The sequence below is a fragment of the Panthera pardus genome, unplaced genomic scaffold, assembly GCF_024362965.1.
Source record: "Panthera pardus isolate Hobbes unplaced genomic scaffold, ASM2436296v1 HiC_scaffold_6, whole genome shotgun sequence".
Taxonomy (NCBI): Eukaryota; Metazoa; Chordata; class Mammalia; order Carnivora; family Felidae; genus Panthera; species Panthera pardus.
In genome coordinates, this window is record NW_026526991.1 from 53,660,666 (window position 1) to 53,674,005 (window position 13,340).

At 31.0% G+C, this 13,340-nt stretch overlaps 1 protein-coding gene across 7 annotated transcripts in view; it reads right to left on the bottom strand.

Moving 5' to 3' along the window:
- Nucleotides 1-13,340, bottom strand: part of USP15 (ubiquitin specific peptidase 15) — a 117,208-nt gene that overhangs the window by 37,087 nt on the left and 66,781 nt on the right. For 3 of the 7 annotated variants that reach the window (XM_019454965.2, XM_053895841.1, XM_053895842.1), the window contains exons 7-8: nucleotides 11,650-11,736; nucleotides 4,969-5,113 (exon numbers count right to left, since the gene is read on the bottom strand). In XM_019454965.2, the coding sequence (XP_019310510.1) occupies nucleotides 4,969-5,113; nucleotides 11,650-11,736 (232 nt within the window). Of the gene's footprint in view, nucleotides 1-504; nucleotides 605-4,968; nucleotides 5,114-5,338; nucleotides 5,789-11,649; nucleotides 11,737-13,340 lie in introns of those variants that run through there. The other 4 variants (XR_008419725.1, XM_053895839.1, XM_019454966.2 and 1 more) reach the window with 4 other exon arrangements.

A 13,340-nucleotide genomic window follows, 5' to 3' on the forward strand; every position in this document is an offset into this window, starting at 1 on the left:
TTATTTAACTATAAATTTGGCTAAACAAAATTAGCTTCATGTTAAACCAGGCTTCTAAGAATTGGTGTTCCAATTAATGCAAAAAGAATGTCTCAGGATGAGAGAAGAACAGCATTATACTTCATCATATGCAAAGCTATAAAGTACTACAACACAAAAATAATACCTCCAGTAATATCTTTTCCAGTGTTTCACGGTATTATAGGATTTTAGTTTCTTAAAAAAATGTTATTTCTGTGTATTACTCATTCTGTTTATTTGAAAAATAAACTTTAAGCTTTCTATTTAACATTCTTCTGAATTTATTGAATAGATTTTTTCCTAATCCAACAGATAATAATAATAATAATGATGATAAAAAAGTTGACTTTAAAAATGCTTGGAATCACAACTGATTTTACACTATATGACAGAACAGACCCTCGATTATTTTTTTTTCAATGACTTCCTACAGTAAGGAGCCCTATTACTTCCAAGTAAAGAGTTTGAAAACAACCATCTTACGCCATGCTGCCTTCCAGTGGAAAAGACCATATCACTTCCCTGCTTCAAATCCATCTGAAGAGGTGCTTCTTCCAGGAAGCCAATCATGAGCCTCCTAGGCCTTGACAATGAAAAAGACAAGGGTTGGAGTGCTCCTGAATCTACTCAGCTGATGCTAATTAAAATTACCTCCAATAATGCAAACTTTTATAACTAAACATTCTCTCAAAGATTTAGGACATTAGAAAACTATTTTGCTAACTTATTTGTACCACTGGGACATGGTGGTATATGCCTACAATCATAACTACTGAGGAGGCTGAGGCCAGGGATAACCTGATCTCAAGAATTTTGAGCTCTCTGAAGACTAAATATGCACAAAGAGTTCTTCATTATTATATTCCTTGCCTATCAGTTTGTGTAGGGAGAGTTAAACACAGTTCAGAAATGGAGCAGATGATAAATACCATTATTACAATAATACTGAGTGAAAAATAATTTAAAAATATAATTAATTCTTTCTTCATTCACTAGGTTCAACCCAAGTGGAATAAGACTTGTAGGAAAGGGGAATAAATACAGGGGTTATTGAAGGTAGACTTTTTTCCAGAGTCACTCAGCTTAGCTCCCTGAATTGAAAGAAAAAAAAAAGAAGATAAAATATTAACCTAATGCCTACTCATTTATGATGTGCCAGTCACTATTCTAAGAGCTTTATATTCAACTCATTTAATCCTCATGAAATTCCTAAGATACAGGTACTATTATTTTCCCCATGAGAAAAATGAGTTGTGGAAATAATGTAAACAGGGCAACACAGCTAATAAATAGGAGAGACCTATTTTCAATCCAGACAGTGAAACTCTATAGTCTGTGCTCCTAATCTATATTATTAGTTTTTAATGTGTTCTTTTCTTTTTTTCTTGCTATAATATAGTTTTTAGACTGTTCTTTAGAGTCTTAGAATCCCATGAAAATGCTTCTGGGGCCATTAAGAAAAGAAAGTAAGAGAAAGCAGATGGGACTCCACATCCTTTACCCAAAACAACTTCACTGCATCTGTTTAAAAAGAGGATAGAATTAAACTTTTCATAGTAATAATTAAAAAAAAAAAGATTTTCATAATGAAATACAGAAAGTGTGAAAATCAAATTATCTAGACTATAATCTTCATGAGGTCAGGATTTATGTCCAAAAGTATCTCACATGTTTGATATTCAATAAATATTAACTTAAGAAATTAGAACTATATGGCAGTACTACTATCAAAAAAATTTAATATTCATACCATTACATCAGACAAAATCTTGAATACCAATATAATTAAATAACACTAATAATATTAAATTCGTAATAAGATTGGTGCCACTTAGTTTTTAATCATAAGAAGCCAAAAGATTTCATTACCTCAAGGCTACTGATAGCTTAATAAGCATAATCCATTCTCACATAGAAAAAAAAAAAAAGGTACGCTTTCCACTCACATTTTTTAAAATATATCAGTAATTATACTGCCTGAGATACTAAAATGTCTATGCATTTTTTAGGATTGGTAAATATAAGAAGTTACATTGAAATTCAAATTATCAGGAGAAATATTGGAATATTTCTGAAGCTCATGAATTGTCTTCAACTTCACAGGTATTACAAGAAAACTGGAAAATAAGGATAATTGAGGAAATAGTATCTAAAAAAAATATTTTAAAAAATCTACTCTATTAGTTATGTTTTACCGTCTTCAACTTCACAGGTATTACAAGAAAACTGGAAAATAAGGATAATTGAGGAAATAGTATCTAAAAAAAATATTTTAAAAAATCTACTCTATTAGTTATCTTTTACCCCTTTCATCTGTAGACCTAACAACTTACATACATGTTCATGAAATAGGGATAAAGGCTACCAACATTTTGTATTCCCTTTAATGGTGAGTTTTCAGGTTGAGAGTGGACATCTAACCATTCAAAAATCACAAAAGCTTTAAGAAAATGAAACTAGTACTAGCTTTTCTAACTGTGGATTTAGATTAAAAGTCAAAAGTAGCAAAAATAAAAACTCATCTTTTTCTCTTACCCAAACTGATGTAGAGATTTTTATTTTAGAGAAAATACAATTTCCAGCCAAGACACAGACATGAAATAATATCCACTGCTTAAAAATTTTAAATCCCTTAAGTTTTCATCAAAAGTTTTTCTTATTTTATGACTAGTACAAGAAAGTAACAAACTATCACCCTAACAAACCTCACCCTCATGAATCTAATTTCAACTGAAATGAAACATGTGAAGGCGATATAACATTAAGAGACGGTCAGCAATAGACCTACCAACTTATTGTAATAACACTGCTTTAAAGTGAGGCAAAAACTAATAGAAGTTTCTGATACCTTAAACATATACAAGAAAGTTCAACAAATGCCAAATTCAGCTCAACATAAGTGATTAGAAGATTTAATTTTAATACTCATTTTTGAGAAATTATAACCATCTGGAAACAAAACACTAAAGACTATATCAAAGGCAGAGGTAATTAGAATGTAATAATCCCTTCAAAGGAACTCAGTTTGAATGAAAGCCAGAGCTTTCTCTGAATGATTAGCATGAACATGAACTCGTTCTCTTCTGAGAGACTCAAATTTTTTAGTGCCTATAGTGTTAAAATTATTTTCTTAATCCTTATGAGAAAGCATCAGGATTGGTTTTCTACACTAGATTAAAAAGAAAACAAAAAAAATTTCTCAAGTTTTCATCAAGTGTCTAGAACCAAAATAATTTTGGCAGTGCAAGGATAGGAGTTATACAAAAATTATGACCTGGTGACACAAGAACAGGGTTTTCTGGTACTGATGAAACCACCATTTATATAAAACATTTTCCAGAGATGGTATTAAAGATGATGTTCAGAGGTCAGGTAGAGTAGTCCAACAGATACCCAAATAAAATGAGAACCTGTCTGGCCTGTTCCTGTCTCTGTAAGCTCAGCACCCACACACTTTATCTAAATAGCTGTCAGGATAATAATATGTTTTGACTTGTTCTCAGATGATGTTCCCATTCTCCTCTCCCAGAAAAATAAAGGTAAATGTTTTAAAAAATTGCTTATTTAGTGCTAGGATCCCAGAAAAATAATTTTGAATAAAAAAATTCACATTAAAGTATAAGTAATATTACTCATCAAAGAGGGTTTAGGAAGAATTTATTAATCTTACACAGTATATGCTTGAACAGAAAGGCTATTTCCTGAGTGGCTCAACTCTAAACCAAGAAATCAGAAATTAAGCATATTTATGTCCTCTATGCATTTCTAAAAGATTTCCAATTCCTGATCTAGAGAATTATGACAATTAAGTTCTAATTTTCCAAGAATGCTGCAAAGGCAATGGTTAATTTAGGAGACAAATTGATTAATGCCAAAGTACAAAAGGATTTATTTAGAAATTTGGGTGGTTAAGAGTCGTATACTATTCTTAGTGAAAAAGAATTGTAATAATGTCCTTAATTAATCCATACTCTATATGTAATCTATATCTTTGTAGGATGACACGTGGGCATAGGAGATTTACTATTAAAATATGAATAGAGAACAAAAAATTCATATTTAAAAATAAAATTTCAGAATTTGCAAAACAAAAACAAAAAACACCCCAAAACAAAGGACCAAAAGAAAAAAAAAAAAAAAAGGTTAAAATTGAAATATCAAAAATAGTATACCATTATTTTGGGCTTTTTGAAATACAGAATTTTATCAAAGGGGAATGAAACAACCAGCTCTAATTTTATAAACAGTGAGATATTAAAAAATATACAGATTATTGTCATTACTTCAAAGTCGATCAAAGACATAAATATTTAACAAGTTGGAAGAGGATATAGACAGAGCAGGAAGAAAAGGGGAGTTCCATGGAGAGACAAAGGGAAAAAAGGGGCAGTGATCAATTATATCCCCAAAATTAAAAGATCTTTAAGGGAAAGTGATTTGTTAAAATATGTATGCAAAAGGAGGTTCACAGAATTTTCTCATTAAAAAAAATCTTAATTTCATATTAAGTTTAAAAAAAAAAGATTTAAAAATAAATTTATTTAGAGTTAGAGGACTGGTGACCATAAAAGATTCATTCTCTAACATTCCCACAGATGTCCAAAAAACGCATGAAATTTCTACTGAATATGTAAAGGAGAGATCTCATGTGGTGTTTTTCTTTCTTTTTTTTTAAGAGTCTAGGTTTTCTGTTTGAAATTATATTTTTGCATGAAGTGATAGTTAATCTTCCACCATGTGGTAATCAGTCATATGCCACCTAATTGAGGAACATGATAATGATACTAGCACTAGAATGAGTGACTCAAATATACATGCTTAAATCTTCCACGAAAACAGAAACTTTCAAAACATATATAATACTTATGTTTTGATATGTAAAAGTTTACTCTTCTTTTATTGCTGATTTCCATGAAACACATGAGTTTCACTTTGGAAAGGACCTACCTGAATAGCTGAGTTCATGAAACACGTATTTCCCAAGTTACTTAGGCCGCAGAGGCCTGGCTGTTCATTGTTTCTGCCAGGTTCTGAATAATCATAGTTCTTATAAGCAGTATATGATGGGAGACAATAATTTGAATTTTTCACACTGGAAGAAAACAAAGAATATTTTTCATAATGCAGCTGATTATAATATAGTTATATGAACACAGTACTTTAAACTTGGGATAGGTGGTCAGTCATTAAATTCTTTATAAAAAAATTAACTCAGGTACTTTTAAAGATATGAATCTAAATCAAAAGAACCCCTCTAATCAAGATACATCCCATCAACAAAATCACTGCACACTATGCCACACCAACCAATACAAACCACTGTTATATCTTTCTACCCTTGATTAGCCGGAGCAGCTCCACAGCTTGCTCCATTCTTCATTGCTCCATCAAATTTAAAACATTCAGATTTTAAACACCACCCACAGCAATAAATCATCTCATTTATGTCCCTTTTACATCCTGCTACTGTAATTGAATGAGAACAGTAGAAACAGGAGTTGTGCTTTAGTTACAGGTGAGAGAAGAGATTTCCAAGGCCTCTGTGACATCACTGTTCTGATGCACTGAAGATTCTATTTATAGTTTCTATGCTAGGCCAGCAAAATCTAGTATTCAAATGCAGAAAAAAGCCTGGGCTGATCAAGGCTGCAAAATGAAATGATTCTACGCAAGTACATTCCAGTATTATTTGCCTTTTCTTTCTTCTGGCTTGTTAGAATGATGTAGTTTATTCAACTAGATGAATATAACCTTAGGATAATTTGGACTATCAGTAGAATAAATATTAATCTTAAAAACAAAGAGCCAAGTCATCTTCAACGTTAGGGAACCAGGGTAATTTTAGAAAGAACTAAGGAAAGTCAATCAATAAGTTAAATTGTCCTCTTTCTTTTTACATGTAATAAAAAATAATTCTGTGGAAAAGGATGGATTCTTCCTTAATTTTTAATAGGTTATTTTATAAAATATTTACAATGGACACTTTAGATTATTATTCAAAAGCATACTTTCAACCATAATTTTTTTTATTCATTAGAACAAACCTGAATGAGAATCAAGGTCATTGCTAAAAGCAAATGATGATTCAAATAAAAGAATACAGTGTTACAAATAAACATGATGAATCAGTAAACCTGACAATCCCAATTGGCTACACTTTATTCCTGGTATTCTTTTTTAAAAATAATTTTTACTTAAGATTTCAAATACTTTCTATTGTAGCTTCTATATTCTCACTTTTCTATTATAACACTTTAAGTGAACTATACTACTACCTGTTTTAACAAACCCTTTAGTAAAGACACACACACACACACACACACACACACACACACACACACACACCAAGCTAAACAGTTTAAACAAAAGTACCTCAACCAAAAACTAAACATACGATGCTAACCAACTAATACTTTTGCATTTTAAGAGCATATCCCCCCCCACCAAATAAAAAGACCAACTCCAAGACTCAAAAAAGCAATATATCCTAAGATTAAAACAAAACAAAACAAAACAAAAAAAGAGGGCCCAAAGAAATGCAACCTTGATTAATTCAAATTCAGAATTTCTAGACTTATAACTATATTTACTTGTTTTAAACTAAAAAAAAGTATAAAACAAAAAACAAGCATCTTTTGGTTTTGTCAGATCACTAGCCTTATGATTCATATTTTATATGCCCAATAACTAATAAAGTACAAGACACCTATTAGCAATTCTTCAGTCAGTGACTGGTGATTGGATTATCAAATCTAACTTCTTCAAGGACATGTAACAAAAAGCTAAATTCTGTTTTTCTGTTAGTCCTATAAGTAGTGCTAAAAATCAAGGTCTCTACATACAAAAATGAAAGGTCTATATTTTCTATACATTCTACATGTTCCAGATATAAAACTATAATAGAATTTGAGCAGAGTATATAGGGAAAGTATGCTCAAATGCATGCTCATGCTTAGACGTGCGTGCGTGCACACACACACACACACACACACACACACACACACACACACACGAAAAGACTAAAAACACATTTACATGCATCTTCCTTAAGTATATATTCAGATATCTATCTCTGCCCACAAGTAATGTGAATGGATGCTGGAAGCTCTCCATCCCTGTGGCAACAGGATGGAATTTGCTAGGATAGGGATTTTTATTTACTGAGAAATGAACAAAAAACTTACTTGCAGAACAATTTTTTGGTTTTGTCTTAAAAAAAATTTTTTTTAACGTTTACTTTTGAGAGAGCGAGAGAGAGTGAGAGAGAGACAGAGTGTGAGAAGGAGAGGGGCAGAGAGAGAGAGAGAGAGGGAGAGAGAGAGAGAGGGAGAGAGAGAGAGAGAGAGAGGGAGAGGGAGAGAGGGAGAGGGAGAGGGAGAGGGAGAGAGAGAGGGAGAGGGAGAGAGAGAGAGAGAGAGACACAGAATACAAAGCAGGCTCCAGGCTCTGAGATGTCAGCACAGAGCCCGATGCCGGGCTCGAACCCACAAACCAGGGGATCATGACCTGAGCTGAAGTCGGATGCTTAACCACTGAGCCACCCAGGCACCCCTTTTGTTTTGTCATTTAAAATTTGAATCCTTAAGGGATATCTACATTTTAGACTAAGTGACAGGATAAGTATAATTCTTGCTCAAAAACTGAAACAGTCTAGATGCTCAATGATAGTAATGAAAAGTGATAAATTTAAAATATGTTAATACTATACAGATTAGCCAGTTATAATCCACATGTTATGTGCTTTGTGAATCAAATATTAAAGTCATGGAAAATACCAAAACTAGCAGTTCTTAAACACTTCAACAAAGTCCTGGAAACCTAGGCCTAAAGATAGCCTCTGTTATCTTTCATGACTATTTTTTTCCTAGAGATTGTAAACTAATCCTTATCCTCTAAGGCTATGCTATTTTGCAAAAATAAATATGCCTGTAATCTTAATGGGAATTTTAGTACTTACTATATTATATAAATTCTGTATTATAAATTTATCACCCTAAATGAAGACACTGAAAAAAGTAAGTTGTTTTTTGGTAAAAGTGAGCTCTATCTATACAAATTTAAGACTGACTTTTCAATTAGCATTTACACTTGACACTATGAGCATTAAAAATCTATAATTTAATCCTCATAAGTACAATGATACCTATTTTGCAGTTAATGAACGATGCTTTCCAGAAGTAACTTGTAAAGAGCCATATGGCTGGCTAGCTCTGGCAGTCTCCAAAATCAAGTTCTTTTTCACAGTTTAATCTCTTACAGGGAGTCATTTCCATTTCAAATAAAAGAGCTTTAAATGAATTAACATAAAAATAGAAATGTGCTCTGATGTGGAATGCCACGAGTTGGAACAACACACACATTAAAAAGATTTTTTTAAAGGCAGTATTCTATCAAGGCAAATGCAGCAAGACAGAAAAATGCAGTGAACAGAAAGAAACTGGTGTATATTAAAAATGTACTTAAATTATAATCGAGGCAAAACCAAATACTGTATGTACGATCAGGCAAAATTACTACATCAGGGTGAACAACTGATTCTTCATAATATTAGTCTTTAGTAAAAGCTTTATTAAATTTATATGAAATAGTTCCAAGTATACTTTGTTACTATCTTTATGACCAATATCCTTATTTCTGGTAGTGAAAAATTTTATCTTAGTAATGTATCCATTTAATTCAAATCTTGAAACTGTAGATAGTTTCATATAAACTTGTAAGTCATAACTACTGATTTTCATACATACTTTGTTCTTGTAGAATATCTCCATATACTTGAATTTTCAAAAATGCAATTTATCTAAAAAATGTCATTAGCCTTTTTACATACTTTTAATTAAATAAAGCATGCTATTTCCATATGAAGCCTTAAGCCACTACTTATTTCTACAAGCTGAATGGGAAGAAATTTTATGTGAAATAATTTAGATAATTATGACGATATTAATTTAAATTCAAATATTAATTTAAAATAATCAAAATACTAAGTCAAATTAATGTAAAACATTTTTTTCCATTTTATAAATTTTGTTCCACCTAAGAAAAGTAAACTTGACTTTTAAGCGTGGTGGTAACTCATTAGCTATTTGCTATAAAAATTTCCTAATATGAAGGACTATTTTAGTGTCTAAATTAAACAACTATAAATACCTAAAAATATAACCTATCCATGGGAGGAGAATCATTAGTTAATCATATTTTAAACTTAGGAAAATCCTCCAATTCCTCTCAGTATCTTCTGCAGTTAGAGGTTTTAAGATCCGATTGTAACATCATATTTTTACTACAGGAGGGAGATAAGACAAAAACAGAGACTCACCAGACCACATATACTAATAAGACGACTCCAGTCAAAAGGTCAAAATACAGTCTATGCTCAATACAGTCTACATACAATGTTAAAAGTCTCTCCAAAGAATAACTATAAACACATTATACCTGGAACTGCTTCTTTTACAGTAAATGTGTGAGCATCTCCAACTGGTAGAAATACAAGAAGTACTTTATCTCCTATGAAAAAATTACTTTGATGAATTTAATTAAAAGATACCATATAAAATAATACAAACCAGATTATAAGGGTATTCCCTTTCACTTTTTTGCCTGTGGACATACATTTTTAAACAGAAAAGAGCATACTAAACTGCAATACTGGATATTCATAGAGTCTCTGATATTTCACTATTACAATACAATGTAATGTTATTACACTATGGTACGTGTCTTTTTATAAACTACTAAAGGGGATGAATGTTTTAAATCTTGATACTCCAACCACTCCTTGCAAGAATAAGTATAATTACTTAATGCTTCCCAGTGAGACTGAGATGGAAAGAAGTGGATGGAGTTTTTTATGGTTTTCATTTGCACATTTCTAGTTAGTTGTGAATTTGAATATTTAAATGTTTATATATTTTACTTTATCTTATTTAATGTCTATTGATTTTTGAGAGAGAGAGAGAGAGAGAGAGAGAGAGAGAGAGAGAGAGAGAGAGAATATGAATGAGAATGAGCAGGGGATGGGCAGAGAGAGAGGGAGACACAATCTGAAGCAGGCTCTAGGCTCTGAGCTGTCAGCACAGAGCCGGATGTGGGGCTCGAACTCACCAGCAGTGAGACGAACTGAGCTCAAATCGGACGCTCAACCACTGAGCCACCCAGGCACCTCTAAATGTTTATATATTTTAATTATTTTCCTTTTATTGCCAGCTGCATCACTGCCCAGTTTTCTACATGTCTTAGAAAATTTCTCACTGATCTTTACAGCTTTGATATATTAAGAATATTTATCCTCTGCTATTTGTAGCAAGTATTTTTGCCATTTATTTGCCTTTCATTTTTTATATGCTTAACAATTTAAGTCAATTTAATATAAAGTTTTACAAAGAAATTCTCAATCGTGATCCAATTTTCCAAACAACATTTCCTGGATAATCTGCCCATTCCCCATTAGTCTACAATGTTTTCTGATCACATTAAATTCTTTTATGTATAAAGGGCTGTTTCTGGACTGTCTTTTCTATTTCATTGATTTGTAGATGTTATTCTTGGGTCACTACTATGCTGCTTGAAACCTTGTATCTTTATAACAGGTTGTCATTATTTAGTACGGTTAATCCTTTCTCATTTTCCTTTCCAAAATTACTTTGGGTATTCTTACACATTTATAATCTAGATGTACATTAAAATCTTTTTGTCAAGCCCTCTCCCCACCTTAAATATGAATTTTAAGGTCAAATGAATTTAACCTGTAAATTCATTTAATGATGTTATTTTAAATATTATTTCACAAATAGCCTATTCTTTTCAAATTAATTCTTTGGGAAACCAGATGCCCTTTATGAACTGGCCAAACAATGCAAATATTTAACTACATAAATACAGTCAACCTAAAAAATAAACGACAATGTAATGTATATATTCAAAAAATAAAACAAGGATAAAATTGTCTAGATTAAAGGTTTTCCCCTAATTTGACTGAAACACAAACAATAAAAGGTTTCTTTTTATCCTTTTCTAGAAAACAGAAACCAAGCCAGTTTTCAAGGTAATACACTCATGTCAGATGTTATAGTGAAGTCCAAGTGATTTTTAACCTTTTTTCTTATGGCCATACAACACACACTTTCACGCAACTCTTACAAATTCCAAGATTGTGAATATTATTCATGATGGGGCAAAGGAATTGTTTCTCTAAACTTTTTAAAGAAAAAGTGATTGCCTGTTGATGAACGTGAAAATCTGTGTATGCTTTCCAGGTGAGAATCACTGATACACACTTTTAAAAAATACTACATATTGTAGGTCAGTGACATCTGAAATTTACACTTCCTAAAAAATCGAGTTCTAACAGACTTCTATATAAATTTCAATAATTAGCGTTTAAAATGTAAAATTATGAAAGTACTTTATTTCTCTTTTTGTGAATTACTATAGTGTATGTATTAAAGAAGTTTATAACTGTGCTTTCTTTCTTGTAAAGTTACTCCTAGAAGAAGTGATCCGTAATTTAAAAAAAAAAATCAATTTTAGTGCATTAAGACTTTATCCTAAATTTTAGATACAAGAGATTTTTTGCAACCACAATAGGGCGATCGATTAAACAAAGAGTTTTTAAGATTCAGTGCTTACTTTCTGTTGTTGATGTTGTTATAATTATTTGACAGAGATGAAGGAGAGATCTTTGGTAAAGCTGAAAAATTGGATGCACCTGGGGACCTTTAAAAATATGAAAATGTTAAATTAGATAAAAAATGCTGAATTTTGAAATTAATTATGAAATAAAGAAAAGACAGATGACAATGTATGTAGTAAATGAATGCTGGAAAACAGATTCATGAGCAAAATCACTGTATATCCTTTGTTTTTCTATTTCCTATGTACTCTTTCATATAAAAAATAATGGTACAAAAGGGAACTATTTTCAAAAGAAATTTACCAAATTAAATATACAACTTGATATTTATTATTCCTATATATCTATTGACTCAGTACACCCATTTCTGAGTTCAAGTAACCATTTTTAATATTTTACAATCAATAATTTCATTAAATGAGTAGAATTAAAATATCAGTTTTTTAAAGGAAGCACATAAAAGCAATCCAATTTGTGTCCCAGTGGGTACCATGGCATTCTAATTATACACAACAATGATACAGATATCTGAGAATTTAACAATTCCTTAACATCTAAGGCAATAGGGACAGAATAGCATAAAAGAATTCAAAACTAAATCCCAAGAAGTAATTTTTGGCCAAAGTTATCTCTGCAAAAACTGAAAGGACATACATCTGACTATATATTACACACATCATTAATTCAGAATCTTTTTGGAGAAATCTCAATTACTAATGGCTTTTAATCAACCAATATGCTTTAAAGGCATAACTTATAATCACAAATCCATTACATAGGAATGATTACTTTCTTAAAGATTTAATTTCCCTTGTAATTTTGTTAATAATTTTATTTTATGAGGTAACATCTAGTCTATGAGCTGTAAAAAGCTAACTTTCAGTTCAGCATCTCAGTCATCATAAATTCTAAATTAGTGAGGTCCAAAGTGAGTAGTTTTAAAAAATTATTTTATTTCCTTTACTTAGGTGCTAATGAACAATGAAATGGTCAATGGGCAGGAAAGTATATCTACAGAATCTGTTTGAAGTCTATAAATTTTAGGTCATTTGGATTTCACCTAATCTATATACTTGCAACATATTTTGGAGAATAAATTTTGGGCAAAAAAATGTCTTACACACAAAAATTTCATTTATCTTTTGAGGTTTTGTATATTATGAAATCTTGGTAAAGATTTTTTTCTCATTTTAAAGGTGCTTCTTTTTGTTGATACAGGTTGTATATAGGTAGATTACATTAAGTGAGACTTCTATTTAGAAGCCTTTCTGACAGAAGATCTTACAAGATATTATTTTACCGTGCTTAAGTTAAAAACATAAAACACAATCAGCCAAGTTTTAATATAAAAGAGAGAACACATCTAAAATGTTATTTAATATTTTAAGGTACTAGTTTTTAAATATTAATAGAAATATAGAAGTATCCTGGCATTTTTGCTTTCATGTTAAGAATGCTAAATTAGCTAAGTAAAAAAACCCCCGAGTTTATTAGAGATTGAGTTATAATGAATTAAAGGAAGTTAATTTTTCAAAATGTGATCCATTTACTGCATTTTAGTTTAATTCACTTCAATTTTTCAGAAACACAGAAATAAACTGAAATGTTCTCTTAAATTTTACTTGCAATAAAATTTTTGAAAATAAAGACTCATTACTGTGTCCAATAAAGTGGCTGAGGCACATAT